A 19851-nucleotide genomic window follows, 5' to 3' on the forward strand; every position below is an offset into this window, starting at 1 on the left:
AGGTATATACCGAGTTATAGCTATAATTTGATTACTTTAGGTGAGTTAGCTTATCAGGAGTATATATATTATGGCAGTAATGATTGATTGAAAGTGTACAAGAATGGTAATATGATTCTACAAGGGAATATGGTTAAAAATAACTTGTACATACTTGATGGAGTCTCAGTTGCTGAGATTCTTGTGATGAAAAAAAAGAAGAAAGACAAGCGTGCCAGCTTTGCAGATATTATTAAAGTGTTTGGATATTCATGTTAAGGGAGAATTTATTGGGATTTGCCTTAAAACTCAAAATCTCACATAAAAAATTATAAGAGTTTTGAGTTTATCTTGTATCTCACATCGAGAGTTTACTAAAGATATAAGATGTTTCACCTTAATAAATAAGATATTTTGATTTTGGTTTGGTAATCCTAGATAGTTAAACACTAAGAGAATAACTAAGTAAGTAGGTTATTAAAATGTGTAATTGGATTTTGGGTTATTTTTTGAGTAAGTAGTTTTTGGTAACTTTTCTCATTTTAAAAGTTTCACAATTGAAAAGATTTATTTGTTAGTGGATTGGGTTTAGAATATGTCATTTTGAGTTGGATCAAAATAAATATATTTTTGTGTTTTTATTTTTTATTTGAACTTATTATTTTATTCGTGAGTGGTGCGTGTGCGTGTTGATTTCCTAACATGAACAACATGGAGAACAAATGTGTTTTCTGAGATAAGGCAGAATCAGTGGATCAACTCTTTCTGTTCTGCAAAGCTACATGCATAATATGTTACAAATTCTGCTAGAAATGGGATATTAATTGGGCAATGCCAAAATCGTTAAAAGAAATGTTTCTAAGTTGGAAGGACCTAATGTATAAGAAGGATCAGGTTGTGATCTGGGAAACTTTATTCTATGCAGCTTTGTGGTCCATCTGGTTGGAGCCAAATGAAAAAAATTTTCAACAAGAAAACATTGGGGCTGGATGATATATTGAATTTGAGCTGCATAAGATTGGGATTGTGGATGAAGGCTAAATACCCGACGTCCACCTTAGTTTTCTGAACAGTAAAACACCGACAGCCTCTTCATCCCCACCAAAAAGCAAATCAAAGAGGCAGTTTACAAATGGACTCCTCCTCTTTAAGGATGTTGGAAGATAGACGTGGATGGTTCAGTTATTGGAAAGCCAGGGCCTAGAGTTATTGGTGGAGTAATAAGAGACCGCAAAAAGGCATGTCGGACTCATCTTGTCCAAAAGTATAGGTATGGTGGATTCAAACTTAGCAGAGCTGTTTAAAATTCATGAGGCCCTATTAATCGTGGTAAATGCGAACCTCTGTGCTATACCGGAGATAATGATAGAAAGTGATTAGAAAGTAGCTACTGCATGGTTAAACAGAAACGATCGACAATAGACCATAGAAATACAATGATTTTTTCAACAAGATCACCAACCTAGTTTCTGCTAGGAGTTTGCATAATTCGGTTTTAATCAAATTAATCAATCGAACTAATTTAATTGGATTAATCGATTAACCATCAAATTAATTTTAATTGATTGACGAAAATAATTTTAAAAAATTTTGATTTTCGATTAATTCGATTCAAAAACTAAATTAATATAATTAACCAAAATTATAATCGAAATATAATATAATCCAATTATAAAATGAAAAAAAGATTAAATATATCATTTAATTTCATAACTTGTTAGAGTTCTTAACATAATATTTTGATATTTGAATATTTTATTAGATAATTTTATTTAATTTATTTAAAATATGAGGAATTAAGAGTTTAAAATATAATTTAATTTAAATATATTTATTGTTCAATTAATCAAAAAAAAATAATTGAACCGATTAAATTAAATTCGATCAATTAATTTTTAAAATTTAAAAATTTGATTCGATTAACGAAAATAAAATAATATAATTTGATTAATTCAATTTTGAATAATTTAATTCTAAATTAATCGAACCGAACGAATAAATATCTGTAATTTCTGCGATAAAAAAAATCACTTTTATTCATGTTCTAAGAGAAGCAAACTATTTTACTCACATTCTAGCTCAATCGGGTGTAATGAGTGAAACTGTTTCTCACTAATCTTATTGTGTTTTTTTTTAAGGCATAAAATAATTTCATTAATAAAAGACATGTACATAGATAGCGATCAAGAAAGATAACAAAGAAACAACACCAACAAATAAAAAAGGAAAAAAAAAAAAAAGAAGACTTAAAAGAAAGTCGAAAAGTGCTTAGCGTTTATGAGAACCGGATTTAGCTAAGCTAATAATAATGGTGTTTTGCATGATGGGAATACCCTTAAGCTTGACTTAGATCGATATGGTTACAGTATTTCTTCAATCTCCAAGGAATCGGTGAAACATCATTTGCTGATTGAGTAGCATTACATAGGAATTATTGCAGATCCACAGTTATTAATTCAAATTAATCACATGGTGAGTAGATATGGCGGCTCTTATACATGGACGTTTCCTCTGTACACTTTACTATGTCTTCTTTAATGATTTTGTTAGGAACGAAACCAGAACTTGGATGATCGGTGACAAATCTTGATTTTTAATTTTGAAGGGATCAAAATAATATTTTATAATAATTTTTTTTTTTAAATATATCAAATTTATTAATAATAAAAAAAGATGTAAACCTATAATAACAAAACTTACACTTATAATTATGCTAATATGTAAACATATATATAACAAAATGAACATACTAAACAATTGATCTCACAATTTCTAATTATAAATTACTAACAATATCCTTTATAAAAATAAAATCATTATTTTTTTACAATATTAACACATTATTTTATCATTTTTAATATTTAATATTTAAAGTATTAAAGTAAAAAAATCAAAACATATATTTTTTAAATAAATTAAATTTTAAAACAATAAAGTAAAATTTTTTATACCTAAATTAAAACATTCTAATTTTTTACATGGTATTTTTTACATTATGAAAAATGAAAATTTATTTAAACTAATCATATTAATTATTTTGATATGTAATAATTTTCAAATAAAAACAAACATGCAGAACATAGTAAAAAAATTAATTAAAAAAAATCACAATTGGATATTTGTCAAATCAATTTTAATTATTATAATACTAGCATATATATATATATATATATATATATATAAAACTTAAATTTACATGTTTGTGAAAATATAATGTTGACAAATTTATTATTCATTTTAAATTAAAAATTATTTATAATAAATAAACACAAGTTAAAGAATTATAATTTTTTTTTTTGAAATTAAGAGTTGTAATATTTTGATACAAATAACTTTTATAACTATATATCTAATATAAATACATAAAATAAAGAATAATATATATCAACACAATAAACTTAAGTTTAAGGGAGTCAAACTAGTTTTTTTATTAAAAAAATTCAAAATTATTATGAAAATATTATATATATAAAAAAAATTAAAATTTTTGGGTTCTTTAAAGCATCCGCCCCTGATTGGATGCGTCCAAACGAAGGTGTCAACAACATCTAGGGTAGTCTGGGTTATGCTCCACAGTCTCTCTTTTTATTTTCGATATTCGTTTTCTCCTTCCCTTGTAGGATAGGGAATAAAATCTATTGTCAAAATTCAACCTTCTGCTTCAACTTATTGTTCAGAAAGAATTTTGCGATTACGTGTGATTAAAACAAGAACAATGTGCAAACTGAAGTTTACTAATATAGCAGCTTTCTGCCATGAGTGGGCGGGTTTGCACGAGTCAAGAGATAAAACAACTCTTTGGTTGTTTTCGAAGTGAGGAAAAACAATTTATCAGCTGAAGTCCAACTGCAAAGTATCAGTTAGTGACCTCGGAAAATACAACTGAAAAACTGGTCATGAGCATGTTACTAAATATTTCCTTTTGGTAAAAGAATCTTCTTTGTGCACCTATCTGCATACAAGAACTCCATCATGACAGATTTAAGGTTAATCAAGTCAAATTCATCGGATGGTAGGAGAAAGTTAATGGTGTCTAAGACATGGCTGTTTCATACATATACATATATATATATATATATATATATATATATGGTGTTCTTAGGAGGACTAATCAGAAATTTGGAAGACGGTTTCAATTTTAATTACAACAATCTACCAACGTTCATGTAGCACCCCCTTTATTTCTATGTTCTTGTTCTCTATACTTGAATGAGAAGAAGAATTACAATTGTTTAACTTCAACTTCTGCGCTGACATTAATCTAAAGTTCTTTAACTAGCTGCTTTGTGCTATGGGTGGGCAAATTTGCAACATTGAAGAAATAATCTTTGAACTAGCATTTTAGATTTCTACACCATGCGTATTGGAAACTGCATTGTATCCAAAGATATCAACATATTTCCCTCAGTAAACTGTATCAAAAGCAAATACTATATACCATTAAAGCATTCACAAACAATTTATCAAGTGGAGAGTAAACTACAGCTACGACCCTACGAGCATACAATTATGGCATTCATTTTCTCAAACTAACCCGATACAAATGATGAGCAATGGCATCCCGGATCCTCCGCCCGCTCTTATCCCCCTCTTCTTCAGAGACAGGCCTCAGCTCCTCTTCGTTCTCCCTTGAGTTCGCTACATTGTCTTCTGGCAATGGCTCGCTACACTTGATTAAAAAATTTTGCAACAAACACCCCATGACAATCACAAACGGCAAATAGTCAACACATTCCTCTTTCCACCTCCTACACAGAAGCTGCCACCTAGCTCTAACTCTCCCAAACGCCACCCCAACCAGCTCCATTGCTCGACTATGCACCGCATTGAACTCTTTCTCCGGTGAACCGAAACTATCTCCTTCCTCATTGGACCTCACATAAGGGGTTATAAGCCATGACAAGAGAGGGAAACAAGAATCGCCCAACATGTATTGAGGAACAGAGTTTCCATCACTAAGCTTATAACAAGGCCCGTTTAACAACTCTCGCGATTCCTCTACTCGTGAGAAAAGCTTCGTTTGATGTAGAATCGATTCGGGTTTAATGCTGCAAGGCCAACCAGCTGAGATATCCAAAAATCTACCTTCAGAGTCCACCAATGCCTGAACTAAAACCGACCCATTCGAACCCATAAGCTGTCCATCAACCTCGAAATGCCCAAAACCCAAAACGCCGCAACAATTGGGAAGCGAAATCCACCCAAAACCCACCATAATACGGCTGATATCAGCCTGAAAATCAAGGGAATTGCCTAACTTATCATTTATCAGCTTGCAAACGGTGTAGAAGGCACGCAGGCGTCAGCTGAGGACGAAAAACCAAAGCTACGGGCCAAGAATTTGTAAGAGGCCCCGTGGGCAAGGCGGAAGATAGCGGCCGCGAGGGAGGAATCGGGAGAAAAATAGGGAGGAAAGGAAGGGGAAAGGGTTAAAAGGAGCTGAGAGAAGGTGGGTTTAGACATCCTGAAATAGCGGGACCATAGGGGGTCGGAGATGGAAGAGGGAAGAGAGACGAAGCGGTGGAACCAAGGGGAAGGAGAGGGAGGAAATGGAGGGGGTCGAGGAGGATAAGGGAGGAGAGAGGAGAGCGAGGAGATGAGGGATTCAAGGGAGATGCATTGGGAAGGGAGGAGCAAGAGATCATGGCGGAGGAGGAAGGAATGGGCGGCAGAGATGGCGGAGGAGAGGAGGGAAACGAGTTGTGGGGTTTATAGGTGACTTTTCGGTTTGCATTTTCTGACTTTGCGCTTGGTGGCAGTGGCGGCTGTTCTTGGGGTGGCTTTGCCCCGACCGGCGCCGGCAGCCATGGCTCTGGAAGTGAAGTGGAAGACTAGTAAAAAAGGAAGCTCCGACTGAGACGGAGAGATGGTAGTACTAGTAGTAGTTCATGTTGCTTATGCTGTCTAATGTATTTGTTGCTTTTGCCTTTTGCTTTAATTTATGGTTTTTTTTTCTTAAAAAAATTCGAACACTGTTGTATTAATTTCACATTAATAAATAACAATCATAGTTATTTACATCCTATATAGAGGAAAAAAAAAAAAAAAGAACCTAACTTATGCACAAATTTTTGTTTCAGATTTCATCTAAGTACAAATTTTTTCTTCCATCAAATTATAAGTTTAAATTTTTGCTGTAGATTTTAGGAAAATGGCTTTTATTAAAAGAAAAGGAAAGTTGGACTGAGCATGACGCTGCAATTTTAGTTTTATTTGAAAAAAAAAAAAAAAGAAGAAAAAGCAGTCATACACAGAGTGTCACGCTAAAAAACCTAAAGTAGAAGTCGAAAAAACACAACATAACCTAATAACAACATTTTTCTCCTCAGCCCATATATCCGTACACACGAAAGCATCCTTACGAGAGAAGTCTTTTCTCTCTTACACTCTTCCTTCACTCTTTGTAAAAAAGAACAAAAAATTTCCTTGTTGGGGATGGCGAAATTAAGGATCGGGGGGACCTGGGTAGGGGTGATAGAGTTAGAATTGGAGAATTGGACGGTGGCAATGTTGAGGGAAGAGGTGGCCAAGCGATCAAACGTGGAAGGTCCTGACTCTATCAACCTTATAGCTTCTGGTAAAGTTTTGAAAGATGGTGATGGCACTGAAAAATTAAGCCAATTGGGTATCAAAAACAACGCTAAGATTCTGGCCAGTCGTCTGTCTGTTGATGAGGGCAAGTCCTTGAAACATGAACTCATGGCTGAGGAAGAACGCTCTCGTAGACTTGCTCGAGTCAAGTGAGTCTTTTGGTCAACTCTCCCTCTCTATGTGTTCTTTTAAATGATCAATTTGTAATATTCAATATTTTTATAAAAAGTGATTTCTTTTGGTGGTTTTTAATGGGTTCTTGTTTATTGGAATTCTTGGTTTAATCAAAGTTAGCAAATTTATTTTTATAATGAGGAAAATTTATGACCTTTACGATTTTAATGTTTATGAGGAAAAATTAATTGTTTTAAGTGTAGTTAGTTCAATAAGTTATAATGATTTTACTGTTTTCTTATATTTGATGGAATTGGTATAATATTTTACGTCTTAAAATCAGTGCGGTCTAATGTAGTCTGAAGTCTATGATTGAATTGATAGTGTGAAATACTAGTATGTTGCAGTGTTGAGAGATGTTGGTCCTTTATAGTTTACCTTAAGTTGAGATTATCTTGAGCATCCAACTTGGAGAACCTATTGGCTTTAACTGCAGAAGTGTCAGTGTTGTTATCTGAAGTGGGGGGAATACCTTCAAAAATGTGTCTACTCTTTGAACATTTTAGATGAAGCAAGGACTTACCTTTTGCAAAGAGTATAAGAACCTGCTTCCAAGTTTTTTTGAATGAAAAGGAATCTTATGAATGGATATGACAATTTTATAGTTTTCCTGCAATATGAAGTGATCATCTTTTCAGGAGTTCGTGGGCTGGGAAAATAATTTGTTTCGGTGTATTTTCTGAGTACCATTGCATATTGTTTTGCAAATTTTCCAATTACTATCCTTAGTAATCTCTGTTGGCAGGGCAGCTGCCACTGCACTTTCCAAGAGACATGTAGATGGTTCATTACCAATTGATGACTTCAATATTGAACTGGAAAACCAGGGAGGGCAAAAAGTACAATTAGGAACTGAGACTGATCAGCAGTATGGTATTTAGTCCTAGGTTTTAAGACATTGGCCCTCATTTTTACAACTAAAGTAAGATATCAATGTCTTTAAACAGGGCAGTAATGATGGGCCTGATGCTTCACGAAAATGCAAAGAATCTAATTAGGAGACAACTGTATAAAGATGCACTGGAAGTGCTCACCATGGGGGAGGTTCGTTGCTAGTATCTTCCCTCATTTACTTCAACACTCTACTTTCTTCAAATCTTTTCTTGCTTGTATCCAGATTCTTAGAATAGCAGTTTATGAACATTTCTTATCTGCAAAGCTGATGATAAGGTTATATAGTAAAATGTTTCTCTGTGAGTTTGACAATTAATTAATTTAAGTATCTTATTTCTTTCTTGTAGGAGGCTTTCTCTCTTTGTGATCCCAAGGTCCTTGAGGTGAGATATTCTTTCTTAGAATTAAAGGTCATTTTCAGAATAACTTTTAACCCGTGCTGCAGTTCGGTTTATAGTTTATGGAAATAACTAAAAGTCGCTTTAGCATTTCGATAATCCTTTTATAATGTTAAACATGCAGTTGTTATAGAATAATTGCATGCTTGTTCTTTGATTTGACTCAATGTCCAATACATATTGGCTGTATATGTCTGCTTGCAGTTTATTGACAATGTACCGATACTGCAAATAGACATGGTGTGGTGCTATTTCTTGCTTCAAGATATCAGTTGGCTTTCAGTTGCAGGAATGCGCCTTGAAAAGGCCAGAGAAGGACTTGAACGTTGCCACGGGAAGGATTTTTCCCGTGTTAGACTCCTTCAAGCTGGTTGCCAGCCAGAGCTTGCACTGTGAGTACTTTGCAAAATTGCTTCAGTGACTCAATGTCTATGTTTCTGGCCTTGAGTCAGAATGCTGGAGGTTGCAATGTGAGGCTAATCTCTTTTGCATGCTTTCTTTGTAGACATATGAGATTGGAGTTGTTGGAAGGGGTGGTGGCATATCATAATGGTCAGTTTGATAAATCAACAAAGGCACTGACCTCTGCTCAAGCAAAATTCTCACAGGTTACTCTAATTATAGTCCAAAGCAGCTGGCTCTTTTCAGATATCTTGTTCCAGTTGCTCCATTTTTCTTCTAGTGTAATGAAAGGGGAGAATTTTGTTACTTTCCTTTTTTTCTTAGTTGATTTGGTCGGTCTAGGGGGACCACCACTGGTCTTCTCTTCTCAATAACCTATATATACCCTTATCTGCATACAAGCAGCTATTTCTTGAGTGCAGGTTTAGTTTTGGCTTCAATGGGAAGATAAAAGGGAGCCTGTAATGGCATATCTCATGAACCAAGAATTATAAGACTGGATTTGCAATTATTTTGCTTGCTGTATTATCGCAACTTTATTTGCTGAAAATAATATTGGTTAAATTTAATAGAAATAACATATATCAATAGTTTAAAAAGGTTAAAATACATTCAGATATTATTAAATGGGTCAAATTCTTCAGCAAGTACTTGGGGTTATCAAAAGTTTATTGTGCTCATCTTTTGCTTCCTTCTACCACATTCAACTTTTTTTTTTCTCGCCAATCTTTTGTTTTTGCCACCTCTGTTTTCTTATTGTTTCTTTACATAATGCCTTTGCATCCTTCTCCAACATTAAGCACAATTTTTTGCTGCTTATTTCAGTTACAAGTGCCTGATGAAGCATTATCTCACGTTATGAGCATGGGCTTCAAGGAACGTGATGCAAGGAGGGCATTACGATTGAACAATCAAGATATAGGGAGTGCTGTTGAATTTCTTTTTGAGGAAAAGGCAAAGAGAGCACAAAAGCGAGAGGATGATATCCGGCTTAGAATGGAAATGATGTGGGTATAATATATGTAACTGGCATATTCCCTTTTGTGTACAAATAATTAACTTAACAAATTTTCAGGGAGCAAAAACAATATGGAGTAACACCACTGAAGAAGGCTGTGAATCTTGAGAAATTGAAAGAATTAGTTGCCATTGGGTGAGCGGGGAACTACTGTATTCTTGTTTGTCTTTTTAAATCTTGTTAATGTGATATGATGACTACCATTTTGGTGTATATTTGTGGTCGCTGAAAGTTCAAGTTTTCCTATCATAGCTTCATATTCATGAAAGGAAAATAAAAAAACAAGGATACTTTATTAAGGTTGTATTGAACCCTCCATTGTACCATCCACGACTATTGATGCATACTAAAAGCTTTCCTACAGAAAGCTAAAACTTTCTCTTTTTTTTTTTTTTGTTTTTATGGAAAAGGCTAAGACATTTTTGACTTGGCAGATTTGAGAAGAACCTTGCTGCAGAAGCCCTTCGAATGAATGAGAATGATTTTCAAAAGGCATTAGATGATCTGACAAATCCAGAAACTAATTCTGCCATACAGGTTGGCTGCTTTTTGCATCAAACTTTCCTAATTTTCAATTTTATTTGCTATCTGGCTCTTACTGATTATGTTTGTCTGCAGCTTGATATTGAATCAAGGAAAAGGAAAAGAAAGCAACGGACTGCAGATGCTAGAATCGAAGAGCTTGTATCCATGGGATTTGACCGATCAAGAGGTAATGAGGAAACTGTTCTAAACTGCTGTACTGGGTAATGTGTATTGAGTGTGCATGTGTGTATCTGTGTCGTGGTGTAGGGAGGGGAGGGGAGGGGACAAATTTAAAATTTGCGGAATGTATAGCTAAACTCTGTTAGGTTTCATAATGGTCAAATCAAGACAAAAGGAGAAAGGATATTTTTTTGTTACTTAACATTCTAAACAATTTGGCAGCTACTTTTTGTTAGAAAAATATATCATGTAACTCAAAAGAATGATTGGAGCAAACTAAAAATTCATATAACAGACATTATATCTTTGACATGGTATAGACAGGTTGCAATCTGTCCAGTTTACTGGAAAATGTACTTCAAGCACCACATTGCCAAATTCATGAATGGATATGAGTTGTGATAAAAAAGAAATTGTGAAATCTTTCTAGTGTGCAAGAGGATTCAAATTTGATAAAAGCATTTGCCGAAACTGCCACTTGTTTATCCTCATAAGCTCAAAAGATTTTTCCTAGTAGCATTTCTAATATTTTTCCTGGGTTCAGTGGTTGCTGCTGTTCAGGCTGGTGAAACAGTGGAGCAGACAATGAGTCGACTGATGTCAGAATCTGAGCCATTCCCCACTGTTGATGCTAACAGCAATGGAAATCCTGCTTCAGAGCCTAACAATGTGAACTCCGATAGTGTGAGTGATAATGATCCTGTTGAAGGTCCGTCAACTGCTGGAGAAGAAGAACGGGATGTGGAGATGGAAGATGAACTTGCAAGAGACATAGGAAATGCGGATGCTTTATCAGACTATGACATTGAAGTTACGAAAGAAGGTGAAGCCATACACGAGTATTTAACGCTTTTGGCCTCAACGGATATCAAGAAGGCTCTATCTTCGTGATGAGAAAACAATTCGAAACAATTACTAGTACATATTTGTGAATAGGGTGTACCCACTGATACAGGCCTCATTTTAGGTAGTAAATGTCAATAATTTCAAGGGATTGATGATCTAGAATGAAGGGAAGCAGGATAGCTCTTTCTAGCACTACAAAAAGCTTGTGATTTCACATTCGAATCCTTATCCTTAAATTAATCAGTGCGTAATTTACCCAAATGTGGATATATGCATGAAAGTGTTTGCATGCATGGTCTTTTATGTGCATAAAATGTCTGTAGTTACGGTGCATTCCACCTGGCTAGATTTATCGCATATCATCACTCAGTTTAAAATGAAACCCAACACCGGATGGAATAAGGAAGAACATTGGTGATATGCGAATATCGACGATGTTGAAAAAACAAGTTCTGGAAATAAAAATAAGACAACTCTCGAGTTGAGCTTAGATATTTGTCAGCATGTTTTCTCAGCATTCACCAATATAAGTTTCAATCGTATGCATTGTCCAAATGCTAATCTGTTTCTTTTTCTTCTTGTTGGTTTTTTTTTTTTTTTTTGACAATTCATCCAAACTCTAATCTTTATGAAAAGGAATGGAAGAAAAAGATAAAAGTGGATATTAACAACCCTTTAATTTGATACGGTAATACTTTTACTTAGACAAGGCTTATCTCTATAAATGTATGATCAAAACGTGTCTGAAGATTTACAACGTTCATTCTTTTGAATCATAACTAGTTTGATCTTCCGAGCCCATGTTCATAGTAATATGTGCGTCCTCAACCTTGGTATCCCTGTAATCCTTAGGAAGCACATTGCAATTAATGGTATGCCACACCGGTCTCTCTTCTTGGAATAATCTGCAAAATCAGGGATAGGGATCAAAAACTTTTTGAAATAAATAAATAACCAGAAAATACAGAATTAAATGGTGGTATTTAAAACATTATACAATCCCCCACCCACCCCTTCTTTTTTCACGTTGGAATGCAAGGGATAGAGAAAGAGTTCCTAGGCTGCAACTAACAGCACTAACCAGATAATTATAAATGCCAATTAGACGGTGTGTCAACACTTCATTAATATTTCTAATGTTGTTGTTTGTCAGTATGACTAATTAATATTAGACAGCTAGTCAACACTTCATTAATATTTCAAATGTTGTCGTTTGTTAGCATGACTAAGTACTATTTCTAATGTTGTTTGTTAGTATCACTAACTTGTATGCATCAAAAGTTATGTGACCAACTGGTAAAATAAAAGCTCGCTGACCCAAGTGAGAAAAGGTACAAGATTAGTGGCAGCTGGTAAAGCTTACCCTTTTAATTCTCTTACACTAAACAGAAAGTGGCATGATATGTTCCCATAACGGTTTGGTTTTGTCCCTGCATCATTCTATCCAGCACTTTTGGCAGCATCTCAGAACACTTGCTCATTGACCATTCAATTAATGGCCCAACGCTAGGTTTTTGACGTAACTAGACCAGTGTCATCAATTGAGAAGAAAGGATAACAAGAAGTATTCACTCATGTTTTACATACAGTTCCCTATTCAGCACTTGAGTAGCATATCTCTGATCTTTCTAACAGGCACAATCAGCTTTACAGAAACTAGCATCAATAGCTCTAATCTTAGCACTTGAAAGTAGAGAGAGAGAGACTCACGGGTGTTTGCATAGCATAGGGCATTGAACAGTAAGTGCATACTTGCATGTGGATAACTCTGTAATTGAACTAATCATTGCTCTTGGCTCTGAGCAGACAAATCTCACCTACAAACAAAAATAAGAAAGCATAAAATGATGAGAAGGAATCCAAAAACAAACACATGGTCTTTTTCCTTCCGAAGGAAATCTAAAAACCATATAACAAATCTGTAACTTTATTGCTTCATACCTCAGTTTCTCGGGGCCGATTAGTAAGATCACAAAGGGTTCCATTCATATATTGATGGGCATGATACCTGTATGAGACACAGGTTGATTATTAGTCTTTCCTTCTATTCTTTTTTTTCCTTCTTTTAAGTCAATATAATCTTTTACTTTTCACCTCTTGAAACCTCTTTTTTGGTTAAAAAAAAAATAGGTGCAATCTAAAGTTTTAAACCCTACTGAATTCACACCTTTGTGATGCATCTTTTGAGCGAGGATCTTTTAATGTGAAGATGTCAGAGAGATTCTGGTTGAAGGCAGCAGTGGCCACTTCATCATATACACCCAAGACAAATTCCTGAACCACCTGCAATGGTTATTTAACAAATATCATTATTCTTAATGCTTTGTACGAACTATCAGATCAATTCCAAGTAATTCCATAGTGATAAGAAAATGTCCACAAGAAATTAATAGAAACTGCCAATCGGTTATGCATTAAGGTATTTAATAAGACATAGGAATACTCAAAATTATTATTATTAATAGCAAATGCTGCTGCTGCTGCTTTTATAACTATTATTACTAGTAGTACCACCTATCATATAAAAAACTACTCAGATCAAATAGATGGTGCCAACACCATATTCAGTGCCCAAAACCATCAGTTGAGTATCCATAACAGGTTCTGCTCATCAAATACATTTGGTATATGTACTGTTCATTTCAGAAAATAATGGTATTCCAAGTCACTGAAGGATACGTCACAGACAGAACACTCAAACAAGTGAGAAAAGCCTGGTCTACTGTAAATACGAGCATCTTAAATTCAATTAAAAGGCTACCTTATCCTCTTCCAAATGTAGTTGCCGTAACCACTTTTGATAGCAAAATTCATAGGACCACCAACCCTCTTGCTGCATGATAGAGTTGACTAAATAAGCACTAGAGGCAAATACGAAAATAACCAGCACATAGATATGAATATAACCAGCACATAATTCCAAGGAAGAACAATGGCTTTCTTAATTATTTGCATTAATGTCAGATAATCAAACACAATTTTTAGGAACCAGATGCGCACTCTGATAAAGCATTGATCCTTCAATACTTCCAGTAGTTCATCTGGCATCTTCATTTTAACCCGTTTCTCAGTTTCCACAATCATGCTACTAGTGTTCAGCTGAGTAACTGGCATTCCAGTCTTGGCTTTCTCCACCTTAGGCAAAAAACATAAAAAGTTCTTTCCATCTTTATTAGGCATAATAACAGACTCCTGATCATCATCCTGCAAAATATTTGAGGCGTTATGACATTAGCTCATGAGAAGTGGCAAAATCCACATGGGACTTGATAGGTTCACATGAAAGGAAAAACCAAACCATTAAAGCTACATGCACATGGAAAATTTATGACAAGACTAAGAAGCCAAGATTTTCACCATTCTTATACCATCAATAACCATGTCTTACAGAAACAGCACTAATCCGCACTCTAATCATAATTTCAATCATTCTCTCCGATTTTAAAAAACAAACTTTTTAAGCCTTCCAACAAGGAACATGAATCATTATGCTGAAGCATATTGCTAGATAACAAGTATTCTAATTGATTTAAATTGGTTAGTGGGAAAACAAAATTAAGCTGCCTCAACTAAGAGCATGTTTTGTAGAAAACTTTAAAACCAAAAAGTTCCTGCTTGCATTAAGATGTACATGTCAATGATTTCAGGACTTTTACATGTCACCATTAAAAAATTTTACTTGCTCAAGGAATAAGTAGAAGTAGTAAAAAAAATCTTGGTATATCGTGGAAAAAAAATGGTAAAGCCCCAGTGAACATCCAGATGATGCTAACACTTTGGATATATGCCAGTTCATTTTACAAATCCATCATGCAATAAAATCCTAACAGGGTCATACTGGGGCTAACAAGGCACTACTTGTTATAAAGTTAAACTCCTTTTCATGTTTAAAGAAAATTTTCATGAGATAGATATGGATGGTCCATGAAGAAGAAACCTAAGGGAAGGAGAGGCAGGATGACAAAACTTCCTTATCGAGGGTAGAGAATGATGTACTGATATTGTAAATACATGGATATGATTGTGACATCTGCTATAAGATCAAATATGAAGCAATAAGCAGGAAAGAAGAAACTTCAAAGTGCTCATCCAGATTTTATCAAAAGTAGGACTGGAGCAAAAATATGTGTTAAAAATTCTAAGCTTACTTACAGGATGGTAGGGTGAGTCTTCTGTATGGAACTCAATCTTGTATTTTGGTTCACGGGAGCTTCGGCCAAATGTGCCAGCTGTTTATCGGAAAAGTATTGAAGAAGTATCAGCAAGCAAGACAAACTTGAAAGCAGTAGAATCAATATCCTAAATACTAAAAAAAACTATGAGAAAGCCAATAATTCAATTCCAATCTAGTTGGATGACTCTGCATATGATAACATCATCCATGAAGACTGATTTGGTTACAACCATCATTAGTGGCACCTAATATGGCCTAAATGTCCCTTAACCCTCCATAACCATTAATAGCTCTTTCGAATGGCCCTTGTGGTATGAGAAGACAGATCATTCTAATTTGTTTTTGTTCAGGCTCCAGATTACTTGTTTCTCAATTTTACCTTCTGTATTGTAAGAACCAATAGCCTTTCGTTAATCCACCATAAAAAGGCATAAGAACATAAGCCAACTATCTACGGGTCGCCAAGCAGGTCAGCTATGATCCATAATATCTGAGTTATCTTAAAATCAGCTCTCGGCATAAATTTGCTCTCACCAATAAATACTCAATTTCTACACCTATCAGTAACAGTATAAATACCCTTTTTCCTAAAGTAGTTGGCATTCACAAGTAAAAAATTAAACACAATTGCAAACTCTTTCCAGTAGGGAAAAAACCAGAAAACACTCGTGATGCTGAAATCACGTTTCAGCACGTTACTCAGATCGTAATCAATATTCAACAAAGTGCCGGGCATAATGCCCAAGAACTGAAGTTGGCATCAATCTCAGGCCACAGAAGGACAAGGGATATCTAATGTTTGCCCCATTCTATTACAACACTTGTGTTGAATCAAATTCCAAAAGCACAAAATACCTCTTGTTGTGTAAAACAATAAAATCACTAGGAATAAATAATTTAAGTTCGGTCATAAGGCCTTATGACATCAATTCTTCTATGTTTCGCACATGAAAATAAAAATTAAAGAGAATAAAAGAAAACCCAGAATCAAATTAACAACATTAAGATGAATTAGACAAAAAAAAAGCTAGGAAATTTACATTAAAAAGTTGAACTTCGAAATAAATGAGAGAGAGAAATACGGGCATACCTACATGAGATGGAAAAATCTGATCGGCTAAGACTCTGCTGCATAAGATACATAAAACTGCTACGAAGCTAATAAACAATCTCATATTCCTTTTTTTTTTTTAAGAAAATTTTCTTTTAATATTAAATAATAATTTGAACCCCGCTAAGGAATCTGGCTCCAAAAAAAGACCTGCTAAGAAAAAATGCAAAAACATCCAAAGGAGAAGGAGGACGGTCGAAGTCCGTCTCCAGTGCGTTTGAACATGACACAATTCTACTCACGTTGGCCAATGACATCTCGCCACGTAACTAAAAGTGGTGACACACAGTGGGGGAGATGGGCTGGAAGACTGGAAGTGTAATGTAGTTTTATTTGTGCTAGGAGCTTAAGCCCATTGAACATTTTATTTCATCATGTTTCGGAAAAGCGGCCCAGAAATATATTTTATCCGTCCTGCATTTGATATGATTTTGATGCTTGATCCGCCAAAGAACAATGGAATGATTGGTAGGTTCACTTATTTTGCTAGAGTTATCAAACATCAATGAATAAGGATATTTTTTGTATTAATAAGAATTAAGGTCATTTATATTGATAGAATAATTCATCACTTGCATTAAGTTTCATGTGAGATGATGAACTGTATTAGTGATGGGTCATATTCAAGCTAGATAAATGATGAATTGAGATTAGAAAGAGAAAATTTAAGGCATAAAAATCATTCTTGTTTTGATTGTATATCTTTCGCTGCTAATGCGAGCTTTGTGGAATTGACAAAGATGTCATCCATAATATTGAAGAGATTGGATGAAATTGAGAAGAACATTAGGGACTTTTGCCTAATTTTAAAATACTTTCAAATTCAAGAGAAAACTTGATTTAACTTTTCATTCATACAACCTTATAGAAGATTAGATTGAAAATAAAATGCATATTGTAGAGATTGGAGAAGGTAAGAGTAATGTTAATTACGAACAAAAATAGGAAGATATGTTTAAACTTTTGCCATGTTAGTTAAAATGGCATAAGTCTTTTTTGGCTAAAAAGATTGGATTTGATTGAGAATATATATGTACACTAAAAGATAAATGAAATGAGCAGTTCAAATTTGAATACAAAAGAATTAGGTAAAAAAAATCATAAGAACAATTTTTTTGTTTTTTGTTAAGGACTCTCATGTTGCGCACTCGATCAAAATTTTTATGATGCATCTTATTTTTTTTATAAAATAGATAATAATTTAAAAATAAAAAAATTATATATGTTAACATTCAAATTTCATATATATTAAATATTATTTTTTAAAAATAATTAAATAAATAAATCGAATGAAATTCTAAATCTATGAACAAATTCATTTATTATGGTACTAGAATATATCGATGTAATTTGACATATCTTTTCAATTTTATGAACTATATATATAGATACATGTATATTTCAATTATACATATTTAATATGTTATATGCAAATATAAAATTTAAAAATAATAAATATATAAGATCTAAAATTTTTAAACTTCAAATAAATGAAACAAATATAAAAATATATAAATTATTGTTAATACCCTAATATAATGAACATATATTACTTTTTAGATGAAATTATGAAAAAAAAATAAAAATGCTCATGAAATAAAAAATTAAAAATTGATTAAAAGATTAAAATAAATATAAAATTATAATAATAAATATAATTAGTATGAGCCAATACAGATCAATAAAATCAATACAAATCAATATAAAGCATAATACGATATATCAATTTAAATATATCAATTTTCATTAAAAAAAATTATCTACAAACAATCCTCTAAGAAACATGCCAATGTGATGGCCATACTTTTCATATTTTATCGATGCATAATTCCATCAGAGAAAAGTAAAATTTGCCCAGTTTTTCCAATAAAAAATTGGAAGCTCTCGGATATTGGACGGTCAAACGAGTGGTGTGGAAATTGAGGGCGGTGACTTGTAAGTATAGTTAATGTCACGTTCTGTAGGAATCTTTCTTACAACTTTCCAACAAGATGACGAGTCAATCTTAACACACACACCAAAGTTACCAACCAACCAAACCAAACCAGAAGCTTCCCATCTCATCTGAGTTCCCAACAACAAGAACAAGAACAGCTGTCACTGTTTGCATTTTGCCAGTTGCCTGGCAATAGAAGAAAACTGCAACTGTTTTTATTTTATGTGACTGGCAGTTGTTTGGGACCCACCATAGGTTAGTCACTTTTTATTTTTATGGCCATAGCCATAGGTTCGTTACTTTGTCACAACATGGAGTGGGCCAATCCCTTTTCGGCTTTTCTCGGCAGACAACATTATAAAATATAATTATTTTGTTTTCAAAATCTGCAAAATGAGAAAAAGAAAAATTTTCCATTGAGCTCTTCTCCACTTTCTTGTATTTTTTTATAATAAATACATAAAAATATATGTATTGATGTTTCTGTAATATGGACCTGTAAGAATGTTCAACTCTGACTTTTTTCCAACCTGCCTTTCAAGCTAAGGAATCGCTATTGCCAGTTTTTCTTTAGTTTTCTTTTTTCATTTGCTTTGTTATTTTTTTTTTTAATTCATAATAGATAAATTTTTTAATTTTTTAAATTAAAATAAAATATATTATATCTGATAATTCAATATAAATAATTATAAATCATGTATTCGAGATGTTTATAACAAATAATTATTAAAAAAATTTAATCTCAAAATTTTTATGACGAAGAGGATAAATCTTAATCAATTTACTTTGTTATTTTTATTTAATATGTTTGTTTATAAGCTCCTTTCTATTAGGTTATCATAGCACTTAGATGATGTTATCTATCTTTTTATCTATCTAATATCAACATTAACAATTTAATGATTGATCTTCAGATTAAGAAGATACTAATCATGATAATCTTTAATTGCTGTTAAGTATGTATAATGCTATGGAAAAAGATGCAGTAGCACCAAAAGATAACAAAAACAAATTATTTCAATCTTTGTTATAATTAGACTTGGAATCTGTATTGTGATGTTAAACCAGCACTTTGTACCAAAAAAATTAATGAAAAGAAGCTCTCATCGTCTTTCTTGGCTATTGAATTGGCTTGGTATTTTGGATCAAAAGTAACTCAAATATAAAGTAGCAAAAAATTATTAACATAAGTTTTTGGCATTATAAGTTGAGAATAAAACGTTCTAATAATGATCAAATACCCATATATTCCTTCTATACTTTTAATTAATACACTGTATCACTTAAAAGCAAGTTGCCTTAAAAATTCTGTCATCTGAAATCAGTAATGTTTAATTCGTTTTTAATTAAACCCACTTCATATGCTCCAAAATTGTCAAGCTTTTTAATTTGTTTACTTAACATAAATAAAATTAAAATTTTTAATTATTTGGAAAACTTGAAGAAGCTGACAAAGTCTAATGACAAACGGAAGTGGCAGTAGTCAAACAGATCGCTGCCTTTGGCCTGGCAACCAACGTCCCCAAGAAACTTGGAATCTCACGGAAAAATGGTCCCCATTTTATTTTCCTGAAATTAAAAAATTTTACTAAAAAAACAACACCATGATTAAACTATTTAAAG

General features: G+C 33.3%; 3 protein-coding genes across 6 annotated transcripts; 1 reads left to right on the forward strand and 2 right to left on the reverse strand.

Annotated features, from left to right (window-relative positions):
- Positions 1 to 4276: 4276 nt before the first annotated feature.
- LOC111285905 (LOW protein: nuclease-like protein) lies at positions 4277 to 5688 on the reverse strand (the record flags this gene model as incomplete). Its single annotated transcript, XM_022875568.2, is given in 2 exon segments — positions 4277 to 5277; positions 5280 to 5688. Coding segments are annotated over 2 exon segments (1191 nt in total), but the record flags the coding sequence as incomplete, so codon positions are not given.
- A 480-nt stretch (positions 5689 to 6168) lies between these two features.
- LOC111286377 (uncharacterized) lies at positions 6169 to 11268 on the forward strand. 3 transcript variants are annotated; one of them, XM_022876299.2, is made up of 11 exons: positions 6169 to 6719; positions 7490 to 7612; positions 7692 to 7788; positions 7986 to 8021; positions 8241 to 8428; positions 8542 to 8644; positions 9264 to 9445; positions 9514 to 9591; positions 9891 to 9993; positions 10075 to 10168; positions 10706 to 11268. In XM_022876299.2, exons 1-11 carry the CDS (start codon positions 6415 to 6417, stop codon positions 11050 to 11052), a joined length of 1656 nt encoding a protein of 551 aa, XP_022732034.1. In that variant the 5' UTR covers positions 6169 to 6414; the 3' UTR covers positions 11053 to 11268. The 3 variants fall into 3 exon arrangements, with proteins under 3 accessions (XP_022732034.1, XP_022732035.1, XP_022732037.1); XM_022876302.2 differs by having other exon boundaries at positions 6539 to 6719; positions 7495 to 7612; XM_022876300.2 differs by lacking the exon at positions 7490 to 7612 and having other exon boundaries at positions 6287 to 6719.
- Positions 11269 to 11648: 380 nt separating this feature from the next.
- On the reverse strand, positions 11649 to 16494 carry LOC111286217 (protein OS-9 homolog). 2 transcript variants are annotated; one of them, XM_089762517.1, is made up of 9 exons: positions 16272 to 16494; positions 15160 to 15236; positions 14008 to 14211; positions 13769 to 13840; positions 13175 to 13290; positions 12949 to 13015; positions 12718 to 12824; positions 12371 to 12513; positions 11772 to 11912 (listed from the first exon to the last, which is right to left on the reverse strand). In XM_089762517.1, the coding sequence occupies exons 1-8, from the start codon at positions 16354 to 16356 to the stop codon at positions 12384 to 12386; spliced, it is 858 nt and encodes a 285-aa protein (XP_089618643.1). In that variant the 5' UTR covers positions 16357 to 16494; the 3' UTR covers positions 11772 to 11912; positions 12371 to 12383. The 2 variants fall into 2 exon arrangements, with proteins under 2 accessions (XP_022731821.1, XP_089618643.1); XM_022876086.2 differs by lacking the exon at positions 12371 to 12513 and having other exon boundaries at positions 11649 to 11912.
- Between the last annotated feature and the right edge of the window lie 3357 nt (positions 16495 to 19851).

This window comes from Durio zibethinus, chromosome 6 (assembly GCF_047325235.1).
Source record: "Durio zibethinus cultivar Kanyao isolate XHJ-2024 chromosome 6, ASM4732523v1, whole genome shotgun sequence".
Lineage (NCBI taxonomy): Eukaryota > Viridiplantae > Streptophyta > Magnoliopsida > Malvales > Malvaceae > Durio > Durio zibethinus.

Excerpts from the sequence above, each read along its gene's own strand:
- LOC111286377 (XM_022876299.2), top strand. The coding sequence starts at position 6,415 with ATGGCGAAATTAAGGATCGGGGGGACCTGGGTAGGGGTGATAGAGTTA. Across the intron at positions 7,789-7,985 it reads AAGTGCTCACCATGGGGGAG|GAGGCTTTCTCTCTTTGTGA; the intron begins GTTCGTTGCTAG and ends TCTTTCTTGTAG. Across the intron at positions 10,169-10,705 it reads GGGATTTGACCGATCAAGAG|TGGTTGCTGCTGTTCAGGCT; the intron begins GTAATGAGGAAA and ends TCCTGGGTTCAG.
- LOC111286217 (XM_022876086.2), bottom strand. The coding sequence starts at position 16,356 with ATGAGATTGTTTATTAGCTTCGTAGCAGTTTTATGTATCTTATGCAGC. Across the intron at positions 15,237-16,271 it reads GATTTTTCCATCTCATGTAG|CTGGCACATTTGGCCGAAGC; the intron begins GTATGCCCGTAT and ends TCCGATAAACAG. Across the intron at positions 11,913-12,717 it reads CCTATGCTATGCAAACACCC|ATTATTCCAAGAAGAGAGAC; the intron begins GTGAGTCTCTCT and ends CTGATTTTGCAG.